This window comes from Pseudorasbora parva, chromosome 1 (genome assembly GCF_024679245.1).
Source record: "Pseudorasbora parva isolate DD20220531a chromosome 1, ASM2467924v1, whole genome shotgun sequence".
Taxonomy (NCBI): domain Eukaryota; kingdom Metazoa; phylum Chordata; class Actinopteri; order Cypriniformes; family Gobionidae; genus Pseudorasbora; species Pseudorasbora parva.
In genome coordinates this window covers 41,409,857-41,436,257 of record NC_090172.1, presented here as the reverse complement: position 1 = coordinate 41,436,257, position 26,401 = coordinate 41,409,857, and the positions used below count along the sequence as shown (strand labels likewise).

At 42.2% G+C, this 26,401-nt stretch overlaps 1 protein-coding gene and 1 pseudogene across 1 annotated transcript; both read left to right on the top strand.

Moving 5' to 3' along the window:
• The first annotated feature begins 465 nt into the window (after positions 1-465).
• On the top strand, positions 466-3,922 carry LOC137072866 (intelectin-like; annotated as a pseudogene).
• A 1,948-nt stretch (positions 3,923-5,870) lies between these two features.
• Positions 5,871-25,165, top strand: LOC137072872 (intelectin-like). The gene is made up of 8 exons (XM_067440857.1): positions 5,871-5,962; positions 6,905-6,974; positions 15,331-15,465; positions 15,541-15,788; positions 23,299-23,457; positions 23,558-23,678; positions 23,892-23,995; positions 24,201-25,165. The coding sequence occupies exons 2-8, from the start codon at positions 6,914-6,916 to the stop codon at positions 24,351-24,353; spliced, it is 981 nt and encodes a 326-aa protein (XP_067296958.1). The 5' UTR covers positions 5,871-5,962; positions 6,905-6,913; the 3' UTR covers positions 24,354-25,165.
• Positions 25,166-26,401: the final 1,236 nt, after the last annotated feature.

The window sequence follows — 26,401 nt, the reverse complement described above, 5'->3', positions numbered from 1 at the left end:
CACGTAGAATTAAGGCAGTTATGAAGGCAAAAGGAGGTCAAACACAGTATTAGTATGGTGTTCCTAATAATCCTTTAAGTGAGTGTATATTAACAATAAAACAGGCAAATATACAACTAGACTCTTGCCTTAAAACCTTTAGTTATGGGACAACAAACCTGTATGGCTTTTTTCTGTGAAAAACAACAGAGGACATTTTGATTGTATATATTTTTTATTCATACAGTACAAAAGTGTGGAGTCCAAAACAACATTGACATTTCCCTTGAAAACCGTCCCTTCATAAAAAATAGGTATCAGACCTGAGAAAAACAATATCTCTTCCTTGTTGTATTTGCCAGTAAAGTGCACAAGGAAGTGTTTGTTCTTGATGTTCTTTTAGTTACTTATAAATCATCTTTTGATAAGTAAAGGATATAAATGAATATTTTTCCTTAAGCCCATTCAGACACCAATAACACAAAACCTATTACTTTACTGGCATATGGAAATGGTAAGCTAGCTGTCTTTATTCAGATAAAAGAAACTTTAGAGTATATGATTTGGTAATGTTTTATTAAATGTAATTGATTGGGGGGAAAAAACACATTATATTTGTGAAACAAATGTCAGCAAGATGTTTTCTTTTAGTAAACATTCTTCACACAAAAACATAGAACCAAACACATCATCATTTTTCTCCTTTTATTTGCAGACCGTCTTTCTTATAAAAAGGTATTTAGGGATCCTTCTCAGTCTCTCACTGAGTTTATTGTTCTGTGATGCTAAATCAAGTAAGTGTGATGATTTGATTAGAACTCATTTCGACATCATTGCATTTTATTTATTTATCACAATATGTGACACTATGTGACTCACTTTCTGACTCACATGCCAGCGTTTACTCTTTTTATGATCTTTCTACAGTGTATGTCATACAAGAAAGAGAAGCACCATGTATTAATATCAGTGACACCAACAGCAACCATGAGCTTGAAAAACTTCTGGACAGAATTAAATATGTTGCTCGAAGCTGCAAAGAAATTCTTGACAAATATCATGTTTATGAGGGTATGATCTTTTTTATTTATTTTTATCTGAAGGAATAAGAAAATAATTTAGGTGACTCAGCAATTCTTCTGTTCACGCAGATGGCCTTTACTATCTGATCTCATCAAGAGGGGTCCTTTACAAGACATTCTATAATATGACCACTGCGGATGGTGGCTGGACGCTTGTGTTCATGAAAACAACATGTATGGAAAGTGTACTGTTGGTGATCGCTGGTCTAGTGAGCAGGGCAGCAATGCAAACCGGCCTGATGGGGAAGGAACATGGGCGAACAGAGTCACGTTTGGAACTGCAGATGCCGCTACAAGTGATGATTATAAGGTACTTTTTTATTGGTTTTACAACTCTGATTCAAGGGAAGCAACACATAAAGGACACAAAGTCCCTGGATTGACAATCAAAATATATTTATCTAAAACAGAATCTGACACAGCTGGTATCTTTTCTATCCTTGAAAAGACAATTTATATTAAAGGGATAGTTCCCTCAAAAATGAAAATTTTATATTGATCTGCTTACCCCCAGGGCATCCAAGATGTAGGTGTGTTTGTTTCTTCAGTAGAACACAAATTAAGATTTTAACTATAAACCGTTGCTCTGTATAATGCATGTCAATGTGGTGTAAATAGAATAAGACTCCATTGACATGCATTATACGAGCAACGATTGTTGAGTTAAAAATCATAATTTGTGAAGAAACAAACACACTTACATCTTGGATGCCCTGGGGGTAAGCAGATAAATATAACATTTTCATTTTTGGATGAACTATCCCTTTAAGTCATATCAAGCTATATTATTAATTTGACCACATCGGATGAGAACAAAACTTTAACTGAATATGAGCTTGATAATGATACTACTGGCATCTACAGAACTGCTTTATTGCTAAATCGAGTTGTTTTCAGCTGACAAACTTTGCAAAATCAACATTGTCATTGATCTGATTAAATCAACATTGAGCTAAATTGACCTGGATAATGAAACTATATTGTCTTCTGTAGAGCTCATTTATTGCTGAATCAGATTTGTTTCATAAATTATGAACTTTCCAACATTCACACTTTTATTGACCTGCATTATTGTACTTGCACAAAATTTTTTTTTACTCTAGACTAGAGCCACATTATTGCTGAAACCAAAGTCGTTTCATCACATAGTTTTTTGCCAAATTACCCCCTTTATTACTATAATACTGATTTAAACAATCTGCTTTCATAAAGCACTATATAAATAAATATGACTTGACTTGACAGAATCCTGGATACTTTGACATTGCTGCACAGGATGTGTCTGTGTGGCACGTTCCTAATAATATGGAGTTGGAACATTGGACTACTGCCTCCATCCTGAGATACCACACTGAAAACCGCTTCCTAACTCTACATGGAGGAAACCTTGTCCAATTATTTAAGGTCAGATAAACTTTAATGCCAGTTTTTAATTGTAAACATTCCCAGGAATATAGGCGACAAATCTTTTAAATCTTTAATCGTAATTTTCCAAGAAATTTCCTGTGAGGTTTGGAATCGGGACATGCAACATTGACAATGGACCTGCTATTCCAATAGTGTATGATACCGGAAGTGCGGATTCTACTAAAAATCTGTATCGACCAGTCGTAAGAGGTACAGCATTACCTCTTTAACCAATCATTTTCAATTATTTTTAAAAGAAAGTAGATACATTGACTGACTGCGTATTATTCTGGGATGGTGTTATTTACAAAGCATCATCCATGTTGTGATCCAATCACTTCAATGAATGAAAGCCATGTCATTTTGTGCATGGACCTTTTATGATGGATCATTATCAGTTATTATATTCTGTGCTTTCTTTAGCAATATTTGAGCCTGGATTCATCACATTCAGAGTCTTCAATACTGAAATGGCAGCCATGGCTATTTGTTCAGGTGTTAAACCAACCGGTTGTGACACTGAACATGTGAGTTAAATACATATTATTATATAAAGTGCATATGAACAGCATTTGTGACGTGCTGTTGATCACCACGGGCAATTATTCATGCTTCACTGTATAAATGAAGAGGAGATTAATTGACAGTAACGTGCTTAGAACAGAAATGAATCAACTTCACCAATGTTATATGAAGAAATACACAGATATGTTGTGTTGTTAATAATGTTCTCCATATTTTTGCAGTTCTGTATTGGTGGCGGTGGACACTTTCCTGAGGTGGCTCCTAGACAGTGTGGGGACTTCACAGCTTTCGACTGGAGCGGCTATGGAACTCATACAGGCGCCAGTGCTTCCAGAGAAATAACCGAAGCAGCTGTAATTCTATTTTATCGCTGACACTCTGAAACTAAAATCACCTGCTTCTTTTTCTTCTCTTTTGAGATATATAACATGAATTAACATCTGTTTATTTCATGCACAGTTATGTATTTAAAGATATATCTCTCTCAGAGACAACACCATCGTCAACACCAGACCCGTCAACTCCACCCACTCATTCAGCCGCACCAGAATTCTAAATGCATGCACTTGCACTCACTCATCAGCAATCTGGATTTAAGCCATCACACTTCCCCTCACATATTGTTGGTCTTGTTGTTACACACATTCAGCTTACCTAATTCCTTACCTGATCATCATCTGAGATGTAGTAGCAGCCGTAGTCGTTTAGTTCAAGCTCATCTTTGGTTCTGTTCTCAGCATCTACAAGAAACAAAGACTATTACTATTCAGTTAAGTTCATCAGATCCATCTTCAAGATACTCACCTGTTCATTCACCAACTCTGCCACCTGCTTAAATAAACTTGAATTCTGTTACCTCTGTTGACTCTTGTCCACTGACAATATCCTTTATATTGATCTGTAATCTGAGAATAAATTACATTTGTTGAGTGGGAATTTTAGGTAATTTTAGGTGTTTGTGACTGATAAAAAAAATAGTCATTTAATAATAATTTGTTCGCTTCTAGTTTTTAAATCACTTTCTATACTGTAAAACTTTGTTCATGTGTTTCTTTTTTGTTCATAATATTCAAAAGTGGAAACAAATATCATTTGAAAGATTTAAAGAGTTCACATTTGATCATACGTAAAACCCTTTATAAAGCAGTGAGTCAATAAAAACTCAACATCCTACGATTATCAGCATAAAAGTAAAGAGGACGCTTCAAAGAAAAAACATGTCCTTTTTTTTGGACATCAGGCCATATGGATTGGCTGCAAAGAACAGGCAGATAAAAAGCAGCAAAGGAAGCACTTCATTTGGAAATTACAGAATGTAATGCATCAGCATCTGATGTTCAACCCATATTGAATCTGAACAATGTACAATAAATGGCAAATTATTAAGAAACGTTGTGAAACTGTGGTGAATACAGTACTAAATAAAATAATTAATTATTGAAAATAGAAATTACCAGGTTTTACGAGATGTCGAATTTTGTCAAACTCATTCATATTTATTGAAAGGGAAGAGAAACCGGTTTTTGATTTGTGTAATAATTTCCTGTGTAAAACAGTTTAATAGAATGTCCATTTTTAAATGATAGTAGACTTAAAAAAAAATACAATTTAAAATGAAAAAGCTAAACAACAAACTCAACAAGCAAAAAAAAAAAGTATTACTTCTATTTCAAAATTAAATGTATTTAAACATTTAAAAAGAAGGAAAGTAGGTTTAACCCTTTATGCACAAATTATGATAATGGATAACTTCAGTCAGGATTTTGTCTTATGTGTTTTTAGATGAAAATGAAAACAAGATTTGAAATGTAATTTTCTTGTCATATATTTTTCAAAGATTTTTTCAGATGTCCACTTGAGTGGACAGCATGCGTTTATGGTTTAAACTGAAGATATAATCTATTAAACATAACACAATAATAACAGAGCAATATATGCAAGTCAATCAATAAAATTATATGAAATCATGTGAAGACTATAAAAATACATGCAAACAAATATATAAATGTGAAATATTGCAAACACAATTGAACTTTATGTTCAATTGTTCATGAAAGTCAAGCTGAACTTCACGTATCTTTGATATTAGAACATGAGGATATGTCAAAGATCTCTATACAACCTGTCAAGGTACAACTAGAAACCCAACCCAGATGCTCCCTCCAGAGTACTGGAGTATGTTAATTTACTTTTATTAGCTGATAATTCATGTTCAAGATGGACACATTTGTACCATAGCTCTCCTCTGAGAAAGCTTAGCGAGGTGTTTTCATTACAAGTCACATACATTATGTAAACAGAATACTTATTGATCTAACATATTACAAGTATGTGCATTGAGTAATCAGATTACTTTATATATTAATGCAAATGACATTCTAATAACACAAATGCATTTGTTTACAGTCACACAAAAAATATTAATGCAGATGAAGTATTTTTAAAAGCAACAGTCACAGTAATAGAATGAATTGTAGCTGAAATACAGCTGTTGATGAATGATGTCCACTGTAGGGGAGTGGACAATTAATCAGAATTTTATGCCAATCTAAGACCAATAGCCTACTTGGAAAATGTATTTGTGATAGATGAATCAGATATTGCTTGATTCTATAATATTTTTTATTTTTATTTTTAAACCTGAGAGTCTCCTGGGATGGAAGGAATGGATAGATATTCCAGAGCTTCTTGGCATTTCTGACTGGCCATTGGCCATCTTGGTTTGGAGGAAAAAATAGACATATAAATCACGCCAGGTGGCAATTTATAGGATGATGCACGAGGGTCCACTGTAGAGGTTGATGTGCAACTATACCATAAAAACCCATGCATATGCAAGAAAATGTTTTTTGAATCCCCTAACCTCTACAAAGGGTTAACGGACACGCGCATTCTCTGACTCGCCCAGAAGTTTTAAGTCAAGTCTCGGCAGTGATCGCTAAATCAGAGAAGATAAACAGACAACAAACGTAAGAATTTTTGAACTAGGCCTAAATTACATTTAAGAAAATGCATGAAGTTAGCCGCGCAGATAATACTTGAATGTTTAATCTAGTTATGGATTTTAAATAAACTTAAAAGTGAATGTAAAAAAGCTGCGCGTGCACAGGCAGCATGACTGCTCCACCCAAATAGTTCTGCTAATCTAATCTGTTACAGTTTCTCGAATCATCGCGGACCTTAACATTTGAAAACCAGTGCTTTTATAGAAAAAAGATTCGTGAAAAAAAGTATAAGCAATTGATTAAGTAGGAAACAGCAGATACTTTTACAAAATAAACGCATGAATGTAGCCTTACCAAAGCATTGGTAAAGTTGTTCAAAAGAATTTGAATTATCCTTATTTTTATTTTTATTCTAACTCATGATATTCGTATTTCTTATGCATATGTTATCACTATTTTAATTGATTTCTATAAAGCACTTTGAATTGCCAAAATGAACGTGCCTTGCTTTGCCTTGTTGAAAGCAGTTATTTTGAGTTAGATGCCAAATGTTCTCCTCCTATTCAAATTTGACATTGAAGGGGTGCATACAACATATTTGTCCACCGGCAAATTCAAATACGATTTTCAAGAAAAAGAAAAAGAAAATATCTGGGGAAAATAAATGCAGAACGTGCATTTATTGCAGCACGACTATAAGCATGAAACCATTAACAAAAATGTGGGCACAAATGTGTTAACTCATGATTATCTGTGCATTATAGTTAAACATGAATTAATGCATTTTAGTGCATTGTAAAGTATTAGCCTACCGAATCTAAAAAATAAAATAAAAAAACATACAAAGTGAATAAGAAAAATTATAAGGAGGGAAGAGAACATCAGTGATGTTGCTTGGACACAAACTGCTCAAAAAATGTTTTGCTTAATGTGTAATTGTGACATTTTTTCTCCTTTTGTATGCAGAGTACAATAATGTTTTGGGGGATCCTTCTCAGCCTCTCAGTCCATTTATGGTTGTCTGAGGTTACACCAAGTAAGTGTAATAATTAGTTTGGATTAAAATGTATTTTCTTAAAGTCTCCCTGTGGTCAATAAATAAATAAATAAATAAATAAATAAATAAATAAATAAATAAATAAATAAATAAATAAATAAATAAATATTAATACAAGCCTCTATATTGCTCTATATTGTATTATAATTCAAAGTATGACATGCATTATCTCGGAAATAAAGCAGTCAGTCGTTATCTGCCTGAATATGTTATGATGTGAGTATTTTATGTCCTTATAGAGCAACATCTATTTCAGACTCTTAAAGGGTTATTTCACCCAAAAATGAAAATGAGATGTTTATCTGCTTACCCCAGTGCATCCAACATGTAGGTCTGTTTGTTTCTTCAGTAGAACACAAATTATGATTTTTAACTCAACCGTTGCTGTGTGCCAGTCATAAAATCATATGAATGGGTAAGGTTCTATGAGAGCAAAACATACCAAAAAAAAAAATATATATGCTTAGGCAACGTGCACAAAAACCCTGCTGCTCCTGATGACACATTGATTTCTTAAGACACAAACCGATCGGTTTCTATGAGAAACCGAACAGTATTTATGTAATTTTTTCACCTCATATGCAGACGAGTCTCATCAAGTTTTCCCAATGGCTGTAACTTCCGTCTTGTGAGGTCAAACTGATGCGATCATATACAGGTCGTTCTAAAAAAATTAGCATATTGTGATAAAGGTCATTATTTTCCATAATTAAATGATAAAAATTAAACTTTCATATATTTTAGATTCATTGCACACCAACTGAATATTTCGGGTCTTTTATTGTTTTAATACTGATGATTTTGGCATACAGCTCATGAAAACCCAAAATTCCAAAAAAAATCTAAATCTTTAAAAATTAGCATATTTCATCCGACCAATAAAAGAAAAGTGTTTTTAATACAAAAAAGTCAACCTTCTTCAAATAATTATGATCAGTTATGCACTCAATACTGGGTCGGGAATCCTTTTGCAGAAATGACTGCTTCAATGTGGCGTGGCATGGAGGCGATCAGCCTGTGGCACTGCTGAGGTGTTATGGAGGCCCAGGATGCTTCGATAGCGGCCTTAAGCTCATCCAGAGTGTTAGGTCTTGCGTCTCTCAACTTTCTCTTCACAATATCCCACAGATTCTCTATGGGGTTCAGGTCAGGAGAGTTGGCAGGCCAATTGAGCACAGTAATACCATGGTCAGTAAACACTTTACCAGTGGTTTTGGCACTGTAAGCAGGTGCCAGGTCGTGCTGAAAAACCAAATCTTCATCTCCATAAAGCTTTTCAGCAGATGAAAGCATGAAGTGCTCCAAAATCTCCTGATAGCAAGCTGCATTGACCCTGCCCTTGATAAAACACAGTGGACCAACACCAGCAGCTGACATGGCACCCCAGACCATCACTGACTGTGGGTTCTTGACACTGGACTTCAGGCATTTTGGCATTTCCTTCTCCCCAGTCTTCCTCCAGACTCTGGTACCTTGATTTCCGAATGACATGCAAAATTTGCTTTCATTAGGAAAAATTACTTTGGACCACTGAGCAACAGTCCAGTGCTGCTTCTCTGTAGCCCAAAAGTGTCTTGACCTGGGGAATGTGGCACCTGTAGCCCATTTCCTGCACACGCCTGTTCACGGTGGCTCTGGGTGTTTCTACTCCAGACTCAGTCCTCTGCTTCCGCAGGTCCCCCAAGGTCTGGAATCGGTCCTTCTCCACAATCTTCCTCAGGGTCCGGTCACCTCTTCTCGTTGTGCAGCATTTTTTGCCACACTTTTTCCTCCCCACAGACTTCCCACTGCAGTGCCTTGATACAGCAGTCTGGGAACAGCCTATTCGTTCAGAAATTTCTTTCTGTGTCTTACCCTCTCGCTTGAGGGTGTCAATGATGGCCTTCTGGACAGCAGTCAGGTCGGCAGTCTTACCCATGATTGCGGTTTTGAGTAATGACCCAGGCTGGGAGTTTTTAAAAGCCTCAGGAATCTTTTGCAGGTGTTTAGAGTTAATTAGTTGATTCAGATGATTAGGTTAATAGCTCGTTTAGAGAACCTTTTCATGATATGCTAATTTTTTGAGATAGGAATTTTGGGTTTTCATGATCTGTATGCCAAAATCATCGTCGGGATATGAGGCAAAAAAATGAATAAATACTGTTCGGTTTCTGATAGAAACCGATCGGTTTGTGTCTTAAGAAATCAATGTGTCATCAGGAGCAGCAGGGTTTTTGTGCACGTTGCCTAAGCATGTTTTTTTTTTTTTTTTGGTATGTTTTGCTCTCATAGAACCTTACCCATTCATATGAATTTATGATTGACACACAGCAATGGTTGAAGTTAAAAAATCTTCATTTGTGTTCTACTGAAGAAACAAACACACCTACATGTTGGATGCACTGGGGGTAAGCAGATAAACATCTAATTTTCATTTTTGGTTAAACTAACCCTTTAAAGACAGCACACATTTATGATGTTTAACTTACAGTTTCCTTTCATTCAGTCATGTTTGACGTTCGACGGACGTCACCGACGAATTAGGATCACTTCAGAGCCCCTTCAGCTTCGAGATATAGAGAACAGGCCAATAAACATTGGCGTGCGAGTTTTGCATATCGCACTCCGCCCCGCAGCTTGGGTATAAAACGGAAGTGATCGCAACCCACGTTGTCATTCACTTCGAAACCAAACGCCATTGATGAAGACCTAGACTCCATTCTTAGCGAGAGAGAGAGCGAGCGAGAGAGAGAGAGAGAGAGAGAGAGAGAGAGAGAGAGAGAGAGAGAGAGAGAGAGAGACTGCATGCTCACTGCTTCTGGTTAAAAGCGCAAAATTCTGTTATCAAAGCAAAAATAATTGGTTCATAAGGGCGTTTCACAAAAGTGGGTGCAAACACAGGCTGCACTATTCCCTGACTGTTGCCGTGGTCTTCCCTGTTTGCTTCAGCCCTTCCTGAAAGGCCGTTTCCTCACAAAACGAGCAACACAGGTGACACTGCGTCTTTTTCAAGATGTCATTCCACTCGTGCGTTTTTGGATGCGGTCATTCCCTGTCGCCTGCTGATGGTTACAATCACTGCATCATGCGCCTAGGCTTGCAGCACGCTGAGGCAGTTTTTGTGGATAGTTCATGTTTCCACTGCGGGAAATGATTATCTCGGTGCTTAGGTCGAGACTCGCCTACCTTTGGGAGGGCGGAATCCCCCTAGCCATACCTCGATCAAGTCCTATTCCTGCCCAGCAGAATAGACCTACTTCGATGAATGGTCAGGGTGACCTGATGATCACGTTTAGGGCACACTTGCAGAGCGTTCCTCCGCCAGCCCCTAATCCCTTACAAGCGCCGCAGCCAGTTGATTTTACAGAGGGACTCGCTGGACACCCATGGTCAGCTAGTCCCTCTGGAAGCTCATCCGGCTGCCTTTGGAGCTTTGGCAGATGAGCAGATGTCGATCACTGCATCAAAGAGGGAGATCCAATCCTCAAAGGATGTAGATTTGGCTGTACTGCCTCCCTCTGGTAGAGTGGCAATGATCGAAACGGTCCCTGAGTTGACGGCTATGCTTTCCCAAGCTGCCGAAAAGGTCGGGCTTGAGCGGAAACCCTCCACCACGTCTTGAACCTTATAGGTTGGATGATTGGTTTTTTGAGGCAGGTTGCGCTGGCCCAGAGCTAAGGACGGCTCCAGACGGCTTCGGACCTTGCCCTCAGGGCAATGAAAGTCACAAGCCATTCTATTGGCCAGGCGATGTCCACTCTTGTTGTCCAGGAGTGACATCACTGGCTCAACCTGGCTCCCCCGTTTCACCGGCCGGGTTGTTCGGCAACATGGTCGAGAGCTTTGCCCGGTTCTTGGCTGCCCAGAAGTAGATTGAGACCATTAGGCACATCCTGCCCCGATGGCCAGCTGCTGCCTTCACCCCGCCGCCAGCAGCAGTACCTCAGCCTGCTTGTCACCGAGGACGTCCGTCCGTTGCCACCCCGGCTCAAGCAGCAGCCTCCACCTGGGCGTAGGCTTGGAGCCGGCTGTGGAAAGGAAGTCCAGCCTGCTTAGGCCACTGCCAAGCCAGGTGGCAAGCATCTTGGTAAGAGACCCTAAGACAGGCCACCCAGAGGTGGAAGAGTATGCTCTTCAGGACATGGCCGCAGCAACACTCATTCTCCCGGAAGAGGATCGGGGGAGAATTTTGTGTTTCCATTCTGTTTCTATCCCCAAATTTTCACAGAAAGAGCAGATTCCAAAATCTATGGGTGCATAAAGAGCGTGCTTAGCGGTGTTCATCGTTCATATGCCTAGTCACTCTCAGACGCATCTCCAATCGCCAGGAGGGACTGGGACGCTCACAAGCTTTGCATTCAATGGACGTTCCTCTGAGCAAGGACCTCCTGACCCAGAGACGGGGCACCCTCTGGCACCAGCATTCGGACATCTGGAAACACCATGTCTGGTCCCTGGATGGGACACTGAGGTTCTAGGTGGCTTACCACAGGCTGATTATCAGGTTCCTGAGTGGGGGTGCGGAGACTGAATCTGCCTTGTTCTCCCTCTATACCCTTTTGGGACCTGTTTCTTGTGCTGACCGCACTGCAGAGACCTCCCTGTGAGCCTTTGCAGCTGAGCCGAGTTAAAAATTCTGTCTCTGAAGAAAGTACTCCTTATTGCATTGGCCTCCATCAAGAAGGTTGGGGACCTGCAGACATTTTCGGTCAATGAATCATGCCTGGAATTCAGGACAGGTAACTGTCATGTAATCCTGAGACCCCAGCCTGGATACATGCCCAAGGTTCCCACCACTCCCTTCTGGGACCAGGTGGTGAACCTGCAAGTGCTGCCTTCAGAGGAGGCAGACCCAGCCCTAGCTTTTCTCTGTCCCATTCGTACCCTGCGGATCTACGTGGACAGAACGCAAAGCTTCAGGACCTCAGAGCAGCTCTTTATCTGTTATGGATGCCAGCAGAAGGTAAAAGGCTGTCTCCAAGCAGAGGATGGCCCACTGCATAGTGGATACCATCGTCTTGGCGTATGAATTGAAAGATCTGCCCTACCCGTTCGGGGTTAGAGCCCACTCCACTAGGGGTGTGGACTCTTCCTGGGTGTTGGCTTGTGGCACCTAGCTGACAGATATTTGTAGAGCTGCTGGCTGGGCGACACCCAACACGTTCGCTATATTCTATAGCCTATGTGTAGAGCCGGATCTTCCTGTGTGCTCACTTTCCATAGTCAGTAACACCGAAGTGCCAGTTCTAAGTGTCGGCTTGCTGCGCCACTCGGATATGTGCGCTTATATGCTCCAGTCAAGTTACCCAGAATGGCGAACCCTAGAAGTCCTCTGCAACCCATGGCAGTTGGACATGGCAGTGCAGAGGTGGGGGACTCGAGTCACATGACTTGACTCAAGTCAGACTCGCACATCTTAGGACTTGAGACTTGCTTGACAATTATTAATAAAAGACTCGACTTGACTTTGACTTGATATTCATGAATTGAGACTTGACTCGGACTTGAGTTAAATGACTCAAAATAACTTGTTTTGGTAAATAAATATCTTTTTTTATGCAGCGCAACCTAACCTCATGAAGCAGTCGTGAATGAACATGGAGGGCGCTGCCTGTGCAAAGTTTCCATTGTAATCATCAGTTACTAACGGATCACACCGCATGCCCGTGCTCGCCTCGTATTCGTGTTGCCAGATCGGGTGGGTTCTGGGTCACGCTGTAGCCATCATTTGATCCGAGTTCAAAATTGCAAAAAATAAAATAAAATAAATAAATAAATCAATTTTATGCTGCTTGTTGTCATCTGTTGTACAAGCAAAATGTGACGGTTGGTCAGTGTTGTGTTTGTGATTAGACGGGTTACCTGGGTTAAAGTCACTTCACCATTTCTGTGTGTCTTCTGCATTAGAGCTGATTTTTGAAAAATTATGTAACAACAAGTAATTTTTATACTCTCCCATTGACTGAAATTATATAAAGAAAAATGTTGAAATCCAGCCAACACTAGCCTAGAAATCTAGACGCACCCTAGCGGCAGCAAATCTAATTTGCCGCGAGTGTCATCTAGCAACTCACAATTCTGAGCTCTAAACGGCAAACTCGCGCCAATCACATCATGTATAGAGTCGGTGGGCGGGGCTTAATATAATGATCAGCTTTGACCGCGACTTGGAGTTAAGGTTTTCTCTGAGAAAAGAACAAAGAACGGCACTGAAGTAATTCTTACTGTGCGTTCACACTGCCGCTGGCGAGAGCGTCAAAATTCGTTCTTGCCGCCCTGCCAACGACGCTGTAGAAAGCTTTGTGGACACACTGCCGCTTTTTTTAAACTGTATTTATAGAGGCCGCAAATCAAACAAGCATGTTGATTGATAGACCGACCACAAGTAAGGTATAAATTAACCTCATGAAATCGTTTAAATGTGAAAGTAAGAATGAATTGCATACCCGCTGAACAACGAGCGTTCTAGCACCTATAAAATAGTGTTGCGCAACTTCTTAACAAATTACACATCACTATGAATGATCTCGTCATAAATGATAGGGAAACCCGCACAGCAATGATCAACTTCTCTTACATTTTTCTTGGGAACTAATGTCGTCGGAACCAAAGTTTACAGGCCTGCGTTCTCTGGAGTTTGCTCAAGCAGAGCATTTCTACATTCTGACTGGTTGCCGCCGAACTGCGTCATAGCTCATTACCATAAAGTTGAGCTGCTTTCAACTCTCCTCGACGCCCAAGACGCGCCGTGTCGCCCGGCTCCCATTGAAAATGAATGACTTCCGGCCACCTTGCCGCTCTCGCCGCCGGCGGTGTGAACGCACAGTGAAGAAGGGAAGATGTGTTCTGAGTTTTGCTGACCGGATACGTCGAAAGTTTAATCTGTCAACGAGCTCTGCTTCACCTTCGTTGCTCTGGTTGGTTGTAGCGATATCCAATTGCGTGCACGCCATTCAGAGAGAGTTTGAAAGACAACCGTTTATCCTGCCCCTCGGACTGAGCCCTGTCAATGGTGAGTTTCCAGACCAAACATTTTGATGTGGGTCTGGCTTGTCAGGCTAAGCCAACACTGCACACATGTATTGTATTTACATGATTTGTACATTGTACATGGATTGAACATATATATATATTTTATAAAACATGATTTAAAGGAGTAATATTAGCTACATTTTGTCTATTTTTTAGTTTAGTTTTCCAGCAAACTTCATTTAGGTTCAAAAAGACCCAGGTAGCTTACATAAACATTTAAGCCAATTGAGCAAAAATATAAATAAAATTCAAATAAAACCATGAGTTAGACACTGGTCAAAAACTGGTATAACACTTGACATTCTGTCCTCCTCCCTTTTGAAATGATGGCTGCGCCCCTGCCGAGAATGATTATCATATTCATAACTCCTGGCACATATTAACACATTAAGGTCACTATAAGACTTTGAGAATAAAACAGAGGTAAAAAAAAAAAAAAAACTTTAGTCTTAGATCCTTTTAATGATTACTTACTAATGAGGTAATTACTTACATCTGATAGTAATTTTGAGCTAATTTAAGCAAAGAGAGCCGTCCACGTCCTCACGGACTATGGTTTTTCTTCCATAATAAATTGTGTTTTTCTTTTGAAGTCAAAAAGTGCTTTGTCACTGCTACTTTTTTATTTGTGCTAGATTATGGTGATCTTTTTTATATGAATGCTTCATCTTCATGTCTTCAAATGGTGGATTTGGTTTATCATGCTGCTCTGAGGTTCACTAACTAGAGCCATGACACATCAATGTAATTTGTACACACGTGTGCAATGGCCTTATCTGGCCACTAGAAGACAGGGACATTGGTACACTTTTATTTACAAGGCTCTGTTAGGATTATTGCCTCTGTACGTCTGTGCTTTACTCACAGAGAAGTGTTGACTCTTACTCCCTGCGAGCAGACGATCAGCTGTTGTTCTCTGTTCTTTTTGCCCGCTCAGAGCTGGGGAAGAAAGCCTTTGTCCACTCGGCTCCTTTTGCTTAGAATATGTTGCAGAAAGACTGGAAATTGACTGTGTTTATGTCTTTAAATGCTTTTAAAACCAAGCTTAAAACAGTAGAGACTGCCTCAATATTTTGTGATTGTTTCTCATAAGCTGTTATTTTAATTTTGTATGTACGTTGTAACTGTTTTTAATTGTATAACTTTGCTACCTCTTGGCCAGGACTCCCTTGAAAAAGAGGTTCTTAACCTCAATGGGTCTCTCTTGGTTAAATAAAGGTAACAATAATTTAAGGGATAAAATTATTGATTACAGGGAGACTTTAATACTTAGAGGAGCATTTTTTTTATATATGCCCATTTATGTCTTTGTTTCACATTTTAGCAAATCAACAAGAAGCACTGTCTATTAATACCGGTGATACCAGCACCAACCCTGAGATTGCAAAACTTCTGGGTAGAATGAAATATGTTGCTCGAAGTTGCAAAGAAATTCGTGACAAGTATCAGGTTCATGATGGTATGCTTTTTAATGTCAATTTTCCATTTTAAACAACAACTGCATTTAGCTGACTCCATTCTTCTGTTCACGCAGATGGCCTTTACTATCTGATCTCATCAAGAGGGGTCCTTTACCAGACGTTCTGTGATATGACCACTGCGGGTGGTGGCTGGACGCTTGTGGCTAGTGTTCATGAAAACAACATGTATGGAAAGTGTACTGTTGGTGATCGCTGGTCTAGTGAGCAGGGCAGCAATGAAAACCGGCCTGATGGGGAAGGCACATGGGCGAACATAGTCACGTTTGGAACTGCAGAGGCCGCTACAAGTGATGATTATAAGGTACTTTTGTATTACATTAATGGTTGCCTTTTGAGGGAAGATGACACTTTAGGGAAAAGCCTCCAGCGGGATAGAGCCTAAAGCAGGGAGTAGCCCAATCTTGAATGGTGTAACAATGACACAACATGGGCTGGTGTACAAGGAAGCTACAAAGGAGAGCTGGCACACAACAGTGTTAGCCTCTGCTCTTCAGCAAGCATTCTGTGTTGCTCTTGTCTGTCTTATTTGGTGTTGTTTGTCTCAGTGAAAAACATTTCCTTTATAAAAAGAAAAGAAATAGAAAAGTAAGTATAAAGCGGTGAGTGAGAGGTAATATAGGCAGTGTCTCACTGTCTTAGATATATCTCAGATGGGGACACACACTTACTCTGTGTTGTGCCTGGGAGCAGAGTATGCAGGGGCCATGCTCAAGGGTGCTGTCTGTGCAAACTTTGAGTTGCTGCCACTGAGAATGCTCTGCTCTCGACTGGTTCTGTTTGAAGAGGCAGGCCAGGTTCATACACCCTGTGGTTCGGGACCCATGTCTGCTGAAGCAGCACAACATTTACAATCATGGGGATCGCAAATGGAACTAGCTGATGAGTTTGAGATGGCCTCTGTCCTTTTTCAGTTCATTGCATGTGACAGAAGAACCGAATGAAATAGTTTTTTTTTCAGTGTCTTCCTGTTGGGTTTTGCCTTTCCCCATAGACCTTTTCTCAGCTCAGCTTGTCTGCCTGGACCAGAGAGACCGTCCACTAGAAACACAGTCTAGAATTTTTACATCTCGCGTGCCAGACTCATTACTTGGATCGCTCGCTCTGTTTTTTTTATCACGTCAGCCTGAGCGAGCGGTCAAAGGCACAAGTTCCAGCAGACAGTCCTGAGGAGGATTTCACCACATTCGTCACATGGAGTGAGAGGCCGATTGACAATCAGCCTCCTGCCCAGCCTCCCTCTCCGGCCTCCTCATTCAGCCAGTTCCTCAGCCCCACCATCGTGGTTGACCTTCAGTCACTCTGCATCTCCCACATGCTTAGTGTCTTCAGACCACCTGCTCCGTCTCACACTGAGGATTCTCTGTCTCTCTCTGTCTCTGTGCCCTCTACTCCACCTCGGTCTTGGCTCCTCCCTCCCTCAGCTCTAACAGAAACCATCAGCTCTACAGCTTCTCTGGGCTCTCTCATTCCTCCGGCTTCGACTTGGTCAGTTTTCGACCTGCCTGCACATTCGGCTTCGTCTGGCTCCACCTTCCAATCAGCTCTGCCTTTGTCAAACATGGCCGCTTGTCACTGCGGTTCCACCTTGGTCTCCAGGACCTTCAGCATTGCGTGGGCTCACCAGTTCTATCTAGATCTCCATCAGTGGCCGCATCTCCATCGCATCTTTTTTATTTTGCTCCACATCCTCCTCCAGAGCCCCTGCCCTCCCTCCTCAGATGTTCTAGTTATACGGGACTGAAGAGCTGGCTCGAATTGAGCTGGATAATTAAACTAGTGTCTTCTGTAGAGCTGCTTTATAACTGAATCAGATTTGTTTCATAGTTGATGAACTTAAATTAAAGTTGTTTCATAAATTCAGTTCCCTATATCGAGGGAACTTCGCACTGCGTCGGAACGACGATTTGGGGATACTCCCTAAGCATGAACGCGTCTGAAGTATGAATGAAACTAGTCCAATCCTTATTGGTCCTACGTCATGACGTAGATGTGACGGCATACCCGGAAGCTATAAAGGGGAGCCCGGCACATAGTAGCGTCAGTTATCGCTCTTCAGCATAACGCTCTGTGTGTGTTTGAACATTGTCTGTCTATTTATTGTTGTCTGTCCCAAAGAATATATATATATATATTATCAGTAAGAGACCAAATGTCTAATACAGAGTTTAAGAGGTGCGTGCATCCGTGTCCCCGCTACATCTCGGGAACGGACACGCACTCTCTTTGTGTTCAGTGCCTGGGCGTTCAGCATGCTCAGGCGGCTCTCGAGGGAGCCGCCTGCAGCCACTGCGAGCTGCTGACGCTCAGGGTGCTAAGGTCTCGGTTGGCGGTCTTCGATGAGGCCGGCCAACCACGCGAGCCCCGTGGTTCTGGGCCTGCGTCCGCCGAGGCGGCGCGGCGGCGCAGATCATGGGGCTCGCAGCTGGACGTATCAGCGGAGATTGAGACTGCCGAGGCACTTTCTCAATCTTCCTCTGATAGTTCAGAGGTTCTCCCACCTCGTGTGGAAGCCTGCGAAGCGGCTTCTTCCTACGGGGTGGAGAACCAGATGTTGATTCTCTCCGGATCCTCGGATATCAACATCGAGGCGGGTGGGGCCGCATATATGTCACCACCGCACCCACCCGCCCAGGAGGAGCTTATCGAGGTGCTGACTCGTGCCGTGGCCAAATTAAATATCGATTGGCCACAAGAGAGACAGGAAGTCCAGCCATCCAGCAGGCTGGACGATCGGTTTCTCTCGCGCCGGGCTCAATCGCCTCACCGGGGCTTGCCGTTTTTTCCGGACCTGCACAACGAGTTGTGTAGGTCCTGAAACAGACCATACTCCGCGCGCATTTCCAACCCCCCGGTATTAGATTATGCTAATGTTATGGGTGCGCGCGAGGCCGGCTACGGGACGATGGCGCGGGTGGAAGATGCTCTGGCGAGCTATCTGTCACCCGAATCGGCATCGTCCCTAAAAGCCCCGGTACTGCCCACCAAGCCATGCAGGGACACATCGGCTTTGGTGGGCAGGGCATATATGGCGGCGGGTCGGGCTGGTAGCGCTCTGCACACGCTGTTTATCTTGCAGGCGTACCAGGCCGACCTTTTAAAAGAGCTGGACGAGGGAGAGGGTCCCTCCCCGGAGGATATTTTAGAGCTGAGGAAGGCCGCTGATCTGTCTCTCCCCGTGCCATCGGCCGCTCCATGGCCTCAATGGTGACGGTGGAGAGACACCTGTGGCTGAATCTGTCGGGGATGAAGGAGAAAGACAAATAGTTTCTCCTGGACTCCCCGATCTCGCCTTCTGGCCTGTTCGGCGACGCCGTTAATTCGGTCGTCGACAGGTTTCAGGAGGCGAGAAAACAGTCAGCGGCCTTCCGACAGTTTCTCCCTCGTCGGCCAAAATCAGCGAAGGCTGCCACTAGTGGGCAGCCTCAGCCGTCAGCCAGCTCCTCGCACCGTCAGGTGCAAAAGGAGAGCGTCGCCTCTAGAGCCCCTCCTCCGGGAGCCTGGCAACAGAGGCGGCGCTCTCACCAGCAGGCTTCCGTGCAGAAGGGCGATCTAAGGAACGTCCTTCTCGCTAAGAAGGCTGCTGGGAAGAAGTCCTAGCTGCGGTAGGGCTTTTGAGAGCGGTCCCCTTCGCGCGGGAACAACCGAGGTTGTCTCTCGCGCGACGCTCTCGAGGGGAAAACGATGTGGTAATCCCGCCGTCACAGACGCTTTGGGCCACATCGTTTTCCCTCGGACACGTTTCGTTCCAGTCGCCTCGAGTGAGACCTGCGACTGGGCGGGACGAGTGTCCAAATACCGAAAATCGTATTTCGTCCCCTGCCGGGCAACCGCTTCAGGGGACGAAAAACGAGACTCAAGTAACACCCGAGACCAGCCTCGAGAGGCTGATTCCCTTAGTGGATTATCTCGGCGCATGGAAATGCCTTCCGAATATATCCACATGGGTCCTGCGTACTGTAGAAATAGGGTACAGACTGCAGTTCGATCACCCCCCGCCAAAGTTCAATGGGGTGACATGGACTGCAGTGGTGCCAGAGCGGGTTCGGGTAATGGAACAAGAAGTAAAATCCTTGCTGGCAAAGGGGGCCATAGAGTGGGTCCCGCCGTCGGAGAGGGAGGCCGGGTTCTACAGCCGGTACTTTATAGTTCCAAAAAAGGATGGAGGTAGGGCTGCACGTTTTCAAGTTTTTTATTAACCGTTAACCGAGGCCCTTAGCGGTTAATACTCAGTTAACCATAGTGTGCGTCAGGGTTATTTTTAGTTTATTAATTTGACGACCGCCATCTCCGTATAGTGAACACGTCTATAGAGAGAAATGCACATCATGGATTACATAATCAGAGAGTAGCCTATTTCTTTTCGTTTTAAAAGCTCCCGCTCTGCTTCTGCCCTAATGCGACTTATAGTCCAGTGCGATTTATTTTATCTTCCTATACATGACGCATATTTTGACTGATGCGACTCATACTCCGGAGCGACTTATAGCCTGAAAAATGCGGTAAGCACTGCATTGCAATAATTGCATTTTGCCCCGTCACTCTCATTTTTAAAGTGCTCCCACGCTTTCTTTGCCCGCTTAGAAAGCAGGTCATGACTTCTTCTTGTGGATATTATAAATGTCTGGGAGCGCTCTGGCGGTCTCTAGGGGTGCAAAAATATATTACAACTAAATTCAAAGCACGTCATTGACGCCACTTAACCGAGCAAAATGTTTCACTCGGTTACGCCATTTTCAACGGTTAATTGGTCAATCGGTTAACCATGGACACCCCTAGATGAAGGGCTTCGGCCGATTTTAGATCTGAGGTATCTGAACCGGTCTCTGAGGAGATTCAGGTTCAAGATGTTGACCATTCCCACAATCGTGAGTCAGATCCAGCCCGAGGACTGGTTCGTCACGATAGATTTAAAAGACGCCTATTTTCATGTCTCCATCCTTCCATGCCACAGGAAGTTTCTGAGGTTCGCTTTCGGGGGCAAAGCGTATCAATATCGAGTGCTTCCCTTCGGTCTAGCTCTGTCCCCTCGAACGTTTACCAAATGTATGGATGCAGCTCTGGCTCCACTGAGACTTCAGGGCATCCGGGTACTAAACTACATCGACGACTGGCTTATACTGGCCCAGTCGTTCGAGATGGTAGTTCAACATCGAGATGTAGTTCTAGCACATATCCAACGCTTGGGGTTGAGGCTCAACACAAAAAAGAGCGTGTTGGCGCCAGCTCAGAAAACAAGTTTTCTGGGGGTATTATGGGATTCGGTTTCGATGCGGGCGCAACTCTCCCCCGCACGAATCAAGACCATTCTGGCGGTAGTCTCAAGAATAAAGCTAGGCCAGAGTATCACTGTGAAACACTTTCAGATAGTGTTAGGGCATCTAGCGGCAGCATCCAACATTATTCCGTTCGGCCTGCTACACATGAGAGCTCTACAGTGGTGGCTGAAGACCAAGGGGTTTTCCCCTAGAGGGAACCCATTCGTATGATCAGAGTCACGCGCAAATGCCTTCGGGCTCTAGGTATATGGAAGAAAGCTTGGTTTCTGTCCCAAGGGCCAGTCTTGGGAGCATCATGTTGCCGGAAAACCGTTTCAACAGATGCTTCCCTTACTGGTTGGAGCGCGGTCATGGAAGGCCGCTTTGCGAGGGGTCCATGGGAGGACCATCATTCGACCTGGCACATAAACTGCCTGGAAATGATGGCGGTTTACAGGGCTCTCAGGAGTTTCCTCCCGGAGCTTCGCGGGTACCACGTTCTAGTCCATACAGACAATACGGCAGTCGTGGCATATTTGAACCACCAGGGGTGGTTGAGGTCGCGCCCGCTATGCAAACTGGCGCATCTCATCCTTCGCTGGTCACAAGACAAACTGTTATCCCTCAGGGCAATGTATATCCCGGGGATACAGAATCAGGGGGCAGAAATACTATCGAGGCAGGGGCTGAGGAGAGGTGGTGGAGGCGATTGTCAGGAGGTTCGGCCCAGTGGAAGTGGATCTGTTTGCGTCTCGAGAGACGTCCCATTGTCCACTGTGGTTCTCCCTCACGCACCCAGCCCCGCTGGGGTTGGACGCCATGGTACAGACGTGGCCGAGGCGGCGTCTGTATGCATTTCCCCCCGTCGCTCTGCTCCCAGGGGTCCTGGAGAGGGTTCGGCAACAGGGAGTCAGTCTCCTTCTGGTAGCTCCTTGTTGGCCAACTCGAGTATGGTTCTCAGACATAATAGCGCTGTTGGCGGGTCACCCGTGGCAGGTCCCTCTGAGGAGGGACCTCCTATCACAGGCAGGGGGCACAATATTTCACCCCCGCCCCGAAATCTGGAACCTTTTGATCTGGCCCCTGAGGGAGGGCTTGCCGGCAGACGTTATAGGGACCTTGCTTAGCTCTAGGGCCCCGTCTACTAGGAGATTGTACAGCCTCAAGTGGAATGTCTTCGTCACTTGGTGTAGAGAACGTGAGGTGGACCCAGTTAACTGCCCAGTGGCTTCAGTACTGGAGTTCCTCCAAGATCGTTTCTCTGCAGGGCTTACCCTGTCCACGCTTAAGGTGTATGTGGCAGCTATTGGAGCTTTCCACGCTCCGTTAGGTGATGGGCCTTTGGGTAGGCATCATTTGGTTGTACGCTTCCTTCGTGGGGCGCGTAGGTTAAGACCTGTAGTGCGTACCAGAGTTCCAAACTGGGATCTGGCAGTGGTTCTCGAAGGCCTGGCTGAGGCCCCCTTCGAACCACTGGAGGCAGCAGAACCTAGGAATCTAACGCTTAAAGTGGCGTTCCTCCTAGCTATTACCTCTCTCAGGAGAGTGGGAGATCTTCAAGCTTTGGCCATCACGCCAACCTGCTTGGAGTTTGCCCCGGGAGGAGTAAAGGCCGTACTGCACCCTAGGCCAAGGTATGTGCCGAAGGTTCCGTCCAGTACGGTCAGGTCTTTGGTTCTTCAGGCATTTCATCCTCCGCCCCACGTGACGGCGGAAGAAGGGAGATTATCAGACCAGCTGTTAGTGTTTTTTGGCTCACCCAAGAAAGGGCTGCCTGCATCAACCCCCACTATTAGTAATTGGATTGTGCAGGCAATAGCCTTGGCAAATCAGGTGCGCAATCTGCCTTCACCAATTGCCTTGAGAGCCCACTCGACTAGAGGCATGGCCTCTTCGGTGGCCCTTCTGTCCGGAGTCCCTATGCAGGACATCTGTGAAGCGGCTGGCTGGGCTACTCAGCACACATTCATAAGGTTTTACAGCCTACACCTCCCCGCGACCCCCGGTGGCAGGGTACTCCAGTCCTGATTGTGCCTGGTCTCCAGCTCACAATAGGGCAGGCGTATCCTTGGTGTGGCCTAGTGGGTACTCGTTCCCCAAATCGTCGTTCCGACGCAGTGCGAAGTTCCCTCGATATAGGGAACGGCTCAGGTTATGTATATAACCCTTGTTCCCTGAGAGGGAACGAGCACTGCGTCTCGTCGCCACACCGCGTATCGCCTGAGAGCATTATGCTTCATCGCGATAATTGACGCTACTATGCGCCGGGCTCCCCTTTATAGCTTCCGGGTATGCCGTCACATCTACGTCATGACGTAGGACCAATAAGGATTGGACTAGTTTCATTCATACTTCAGACGCGTTCATGCTTAGGGAGTATCCCCAAATCGTCGTTCCGACGCAGTGCTCGTTCCCTCTCAGGGAACAAGGGTTATATACATAACCCGAGCCGTTTTGCTACATTATCATTATTTTCCTTTTTATTAAAGCTTATTTGAAACTTACTGCATTTTGTAAAGCACTTTATAAATAAATATGACTTGACTTTTTCTACAGAATCCTGGATACTTTGACATAACTGCACAGGATGTTTCTGTGTGGCACGTTCCTAATAATATGGAGTTGGAACATTGGACTACTGCCTCCATCCTGAGATACCACACTGAAAACCGCTTCCTAACTCTACATGGAGGAAACCTTTTCCAATTATTTAAGGTCAGATAAACTTTAATGCCAAACAAATGCATTTTTAATTGTAAACATTCCCAAAAATATAGGCGACAAATCTTTTAAACTTTAATCTTAATTTTCCAAGAAATTCCCTGTGAGGTTTGGAATTGGGACATGCAACATTGACAATGGACCTGCTATTCCAATAGTGTATGATACCGGAAGTGCGGATTCTACTAAAAATCTGTATGGACCAGTCGTAAGAGGTACAGCATTACCTCTTTAACCGATCATTTTCAATTATTTTTAAAAGAAAGTAGATACATTGACTGACTGCGTATTATTCTGTGATGGTGTTATTTACAAAGCATCATCCATGTTGTGATCCAATCACTTCAATGAATGAAAGCCATGTCATTTTGTGCATGGACCTTTTATGACAGATCATTATCAGTTATTATATTCTGTGCTTTTTTTAGCAATATTTGAGCCTGGATTCATCACATTCAGAGTCTTCAATACTGAAAAGGCAGCCATGGCTATTTGTTCAGGTGTTAAACCAACCGGTTGTCACACTGAACATGTGAGTTAAATACATATTATTATATAACAATGTTTATGAACAGCATTTGTGACGTGCTGTTGATCACCACGGGCAATTATTCATGCTTCATTGTATAAATTCAAAGTAACGTGCTTAGAACAGAAATGAATCAACTTCACCAATGTTATATGAAGAAATACACAGATATGTTGTGTTGTTAATAATGTTCTCCATATTTTTGCAGTTCTGTATTGGTGGCGGTGGACACTTTCCTGAGGTGGCTCCTAGACAGTGTGGGGACTTCACAGCTTTCGACTGGAGCGGCTATGGAACTCATACAGGCGCCAGTGCTTCCAGAGAAATAACCGAAGCAGCTGTACTTCTTTTTTATCGCTGACACTCTGAAACTAAAATCACCTGCTTCTTTTTCTTTTATTTTAAGATATATAACAGGAATTCACATCTGTTTATTACATGCACAGTTAAGTATTTAAAGATATATCTCTCTCAGATGCAACACCATCGTCAACTCCACCCACTAATTCAGCCGCACCAGAATTGATACAAAAATCTATCAGATGAAGGTATCTCAGAAAACAGGAAGTGAAGCAAACATTAGATTCGGACATTGCTTGCCTTCAAATGTGTCCTCCGAAGGCAGCATTTTCCAGGTTTCGGACGCAGCCAACATGTTGTAACTTTAGTTGTTGGGGCACATGACTATTGACTAACTTATTAAGTAATGTGTAATTGTGGTTATGGGTTTTGAATTAATTTTGAATTAGTTAATAGTCATGTGTCCCAACAAGTAAGTCATCACACAATGATACCTTTGTAAATCATTAGCTAATGATTAATTAAAGCAGACAACTGGAAGTTGAAATGCATGGCTTTAACCCCTTGTGGTAATCAACACATTAATTAAAATTATTAGTTAATATAATATGTTATTATGGAATTAATACACTGACACATTTAACTTAATAACTATTTAATGATTACTTAATCTATTAATCATGCATAATCTTCATTAGTTGCTGAAGCAGTAATCATTAATAAATGGGTTAGTTCACCATTAGTAATTCATTAACTCATGATTATCTGTGCATTAGTTAAGCATGAATTAATGCATAGTGCACCTGTATTGTATTGTGTTACTGATCCATCTTCAAGATACTCACCAGTTTAAATAAACTAGTTTGAATTCTATTACCTCTGTTGACTCTTGTCCTTTATATTATTCTGTAATCTTAGGATAAATTTGTTGAGTGTGAATTTTAGGTGTTTGTGATTGGGAAAAAAGTGTAATTTAATGAGCTACAGCTAGTTTTTAAATCACTCTTCATACTGTAAAACTCTGTGTTCAAGTATTTCTTTATATATATATATATATATATATATATATATATATATATATATATATATATATATATATATATATATATATATATATATATATATATTCAAAAGTGGAAACAAAAAAATAAATCCATTTGATTTCCATAATTTGAAAGATTTACAAAAGTTCACATTTGATCATACATAAAACACTACAAGCAGTGAGTCAATGAATACTGGACATCCTACAATTATCAGCATAAAAGTAAAGAGGACGCTTTAAAGAAAAACACAACATGTCCTTTTTTTTGGACATCAGGCCATATGGATTGGCTACAAAGAACAGGCAGATAAAAAGCAGCAAAGGAAGCACTTCATTTGGAAATTACATGTAATGTAATGAAATGTACATGTAATGTAATGTGTCAGCATCTGATGTTCAACCCATATTGAATCTGTGCATGTACAATAAATGGCTAAACTTTGAATACAATACTAAATAAAATAATTAATTATTGAAAATAGAAATGACCAGGTTTTACGAGATGTCGAATTTTGTCAAACTCATTCATATTTATCGAAAGGGAAGAGAAACCAATTTTTGATTTGTGTAATAATTTCCTGTGTAAAACAAACACTGTAAAAAGTATATGTTCAATAAGTTATGACAACATATGTTTTTACATTGTTTTAACTCATCAAACTAAGTTAAGCAATGTTAAAAAAAAATTATAAGTTACACAAGCTGTATCTCATTTTTAAAGTCAGTTTAGCATAATCTAAGTTGAAATAACTCAAAACATCCAAGTCGATTGTACTTAAAAATTTCAGGATGTGACTTTTGTTTACAGTGAAGTTTGATAGAATGTTAAATGATAGCTTTTCTTTCTTTCTTTTTTCTTTTTTTTTACAAAAATATTTACAATTTCAAATGAAAATCTAAACAACAACAACAACAACAACAACAACAAACTCAAGGAGCAAAAGAAAATATATATTATACTATTTCAAAATAAAATGTATTCAAACATTAACAAATTAGGAAAGTAACCCTTTCATGCACAAATTATGATAATTAATAACTTCAGTCAGGATTTTGTCTTATGT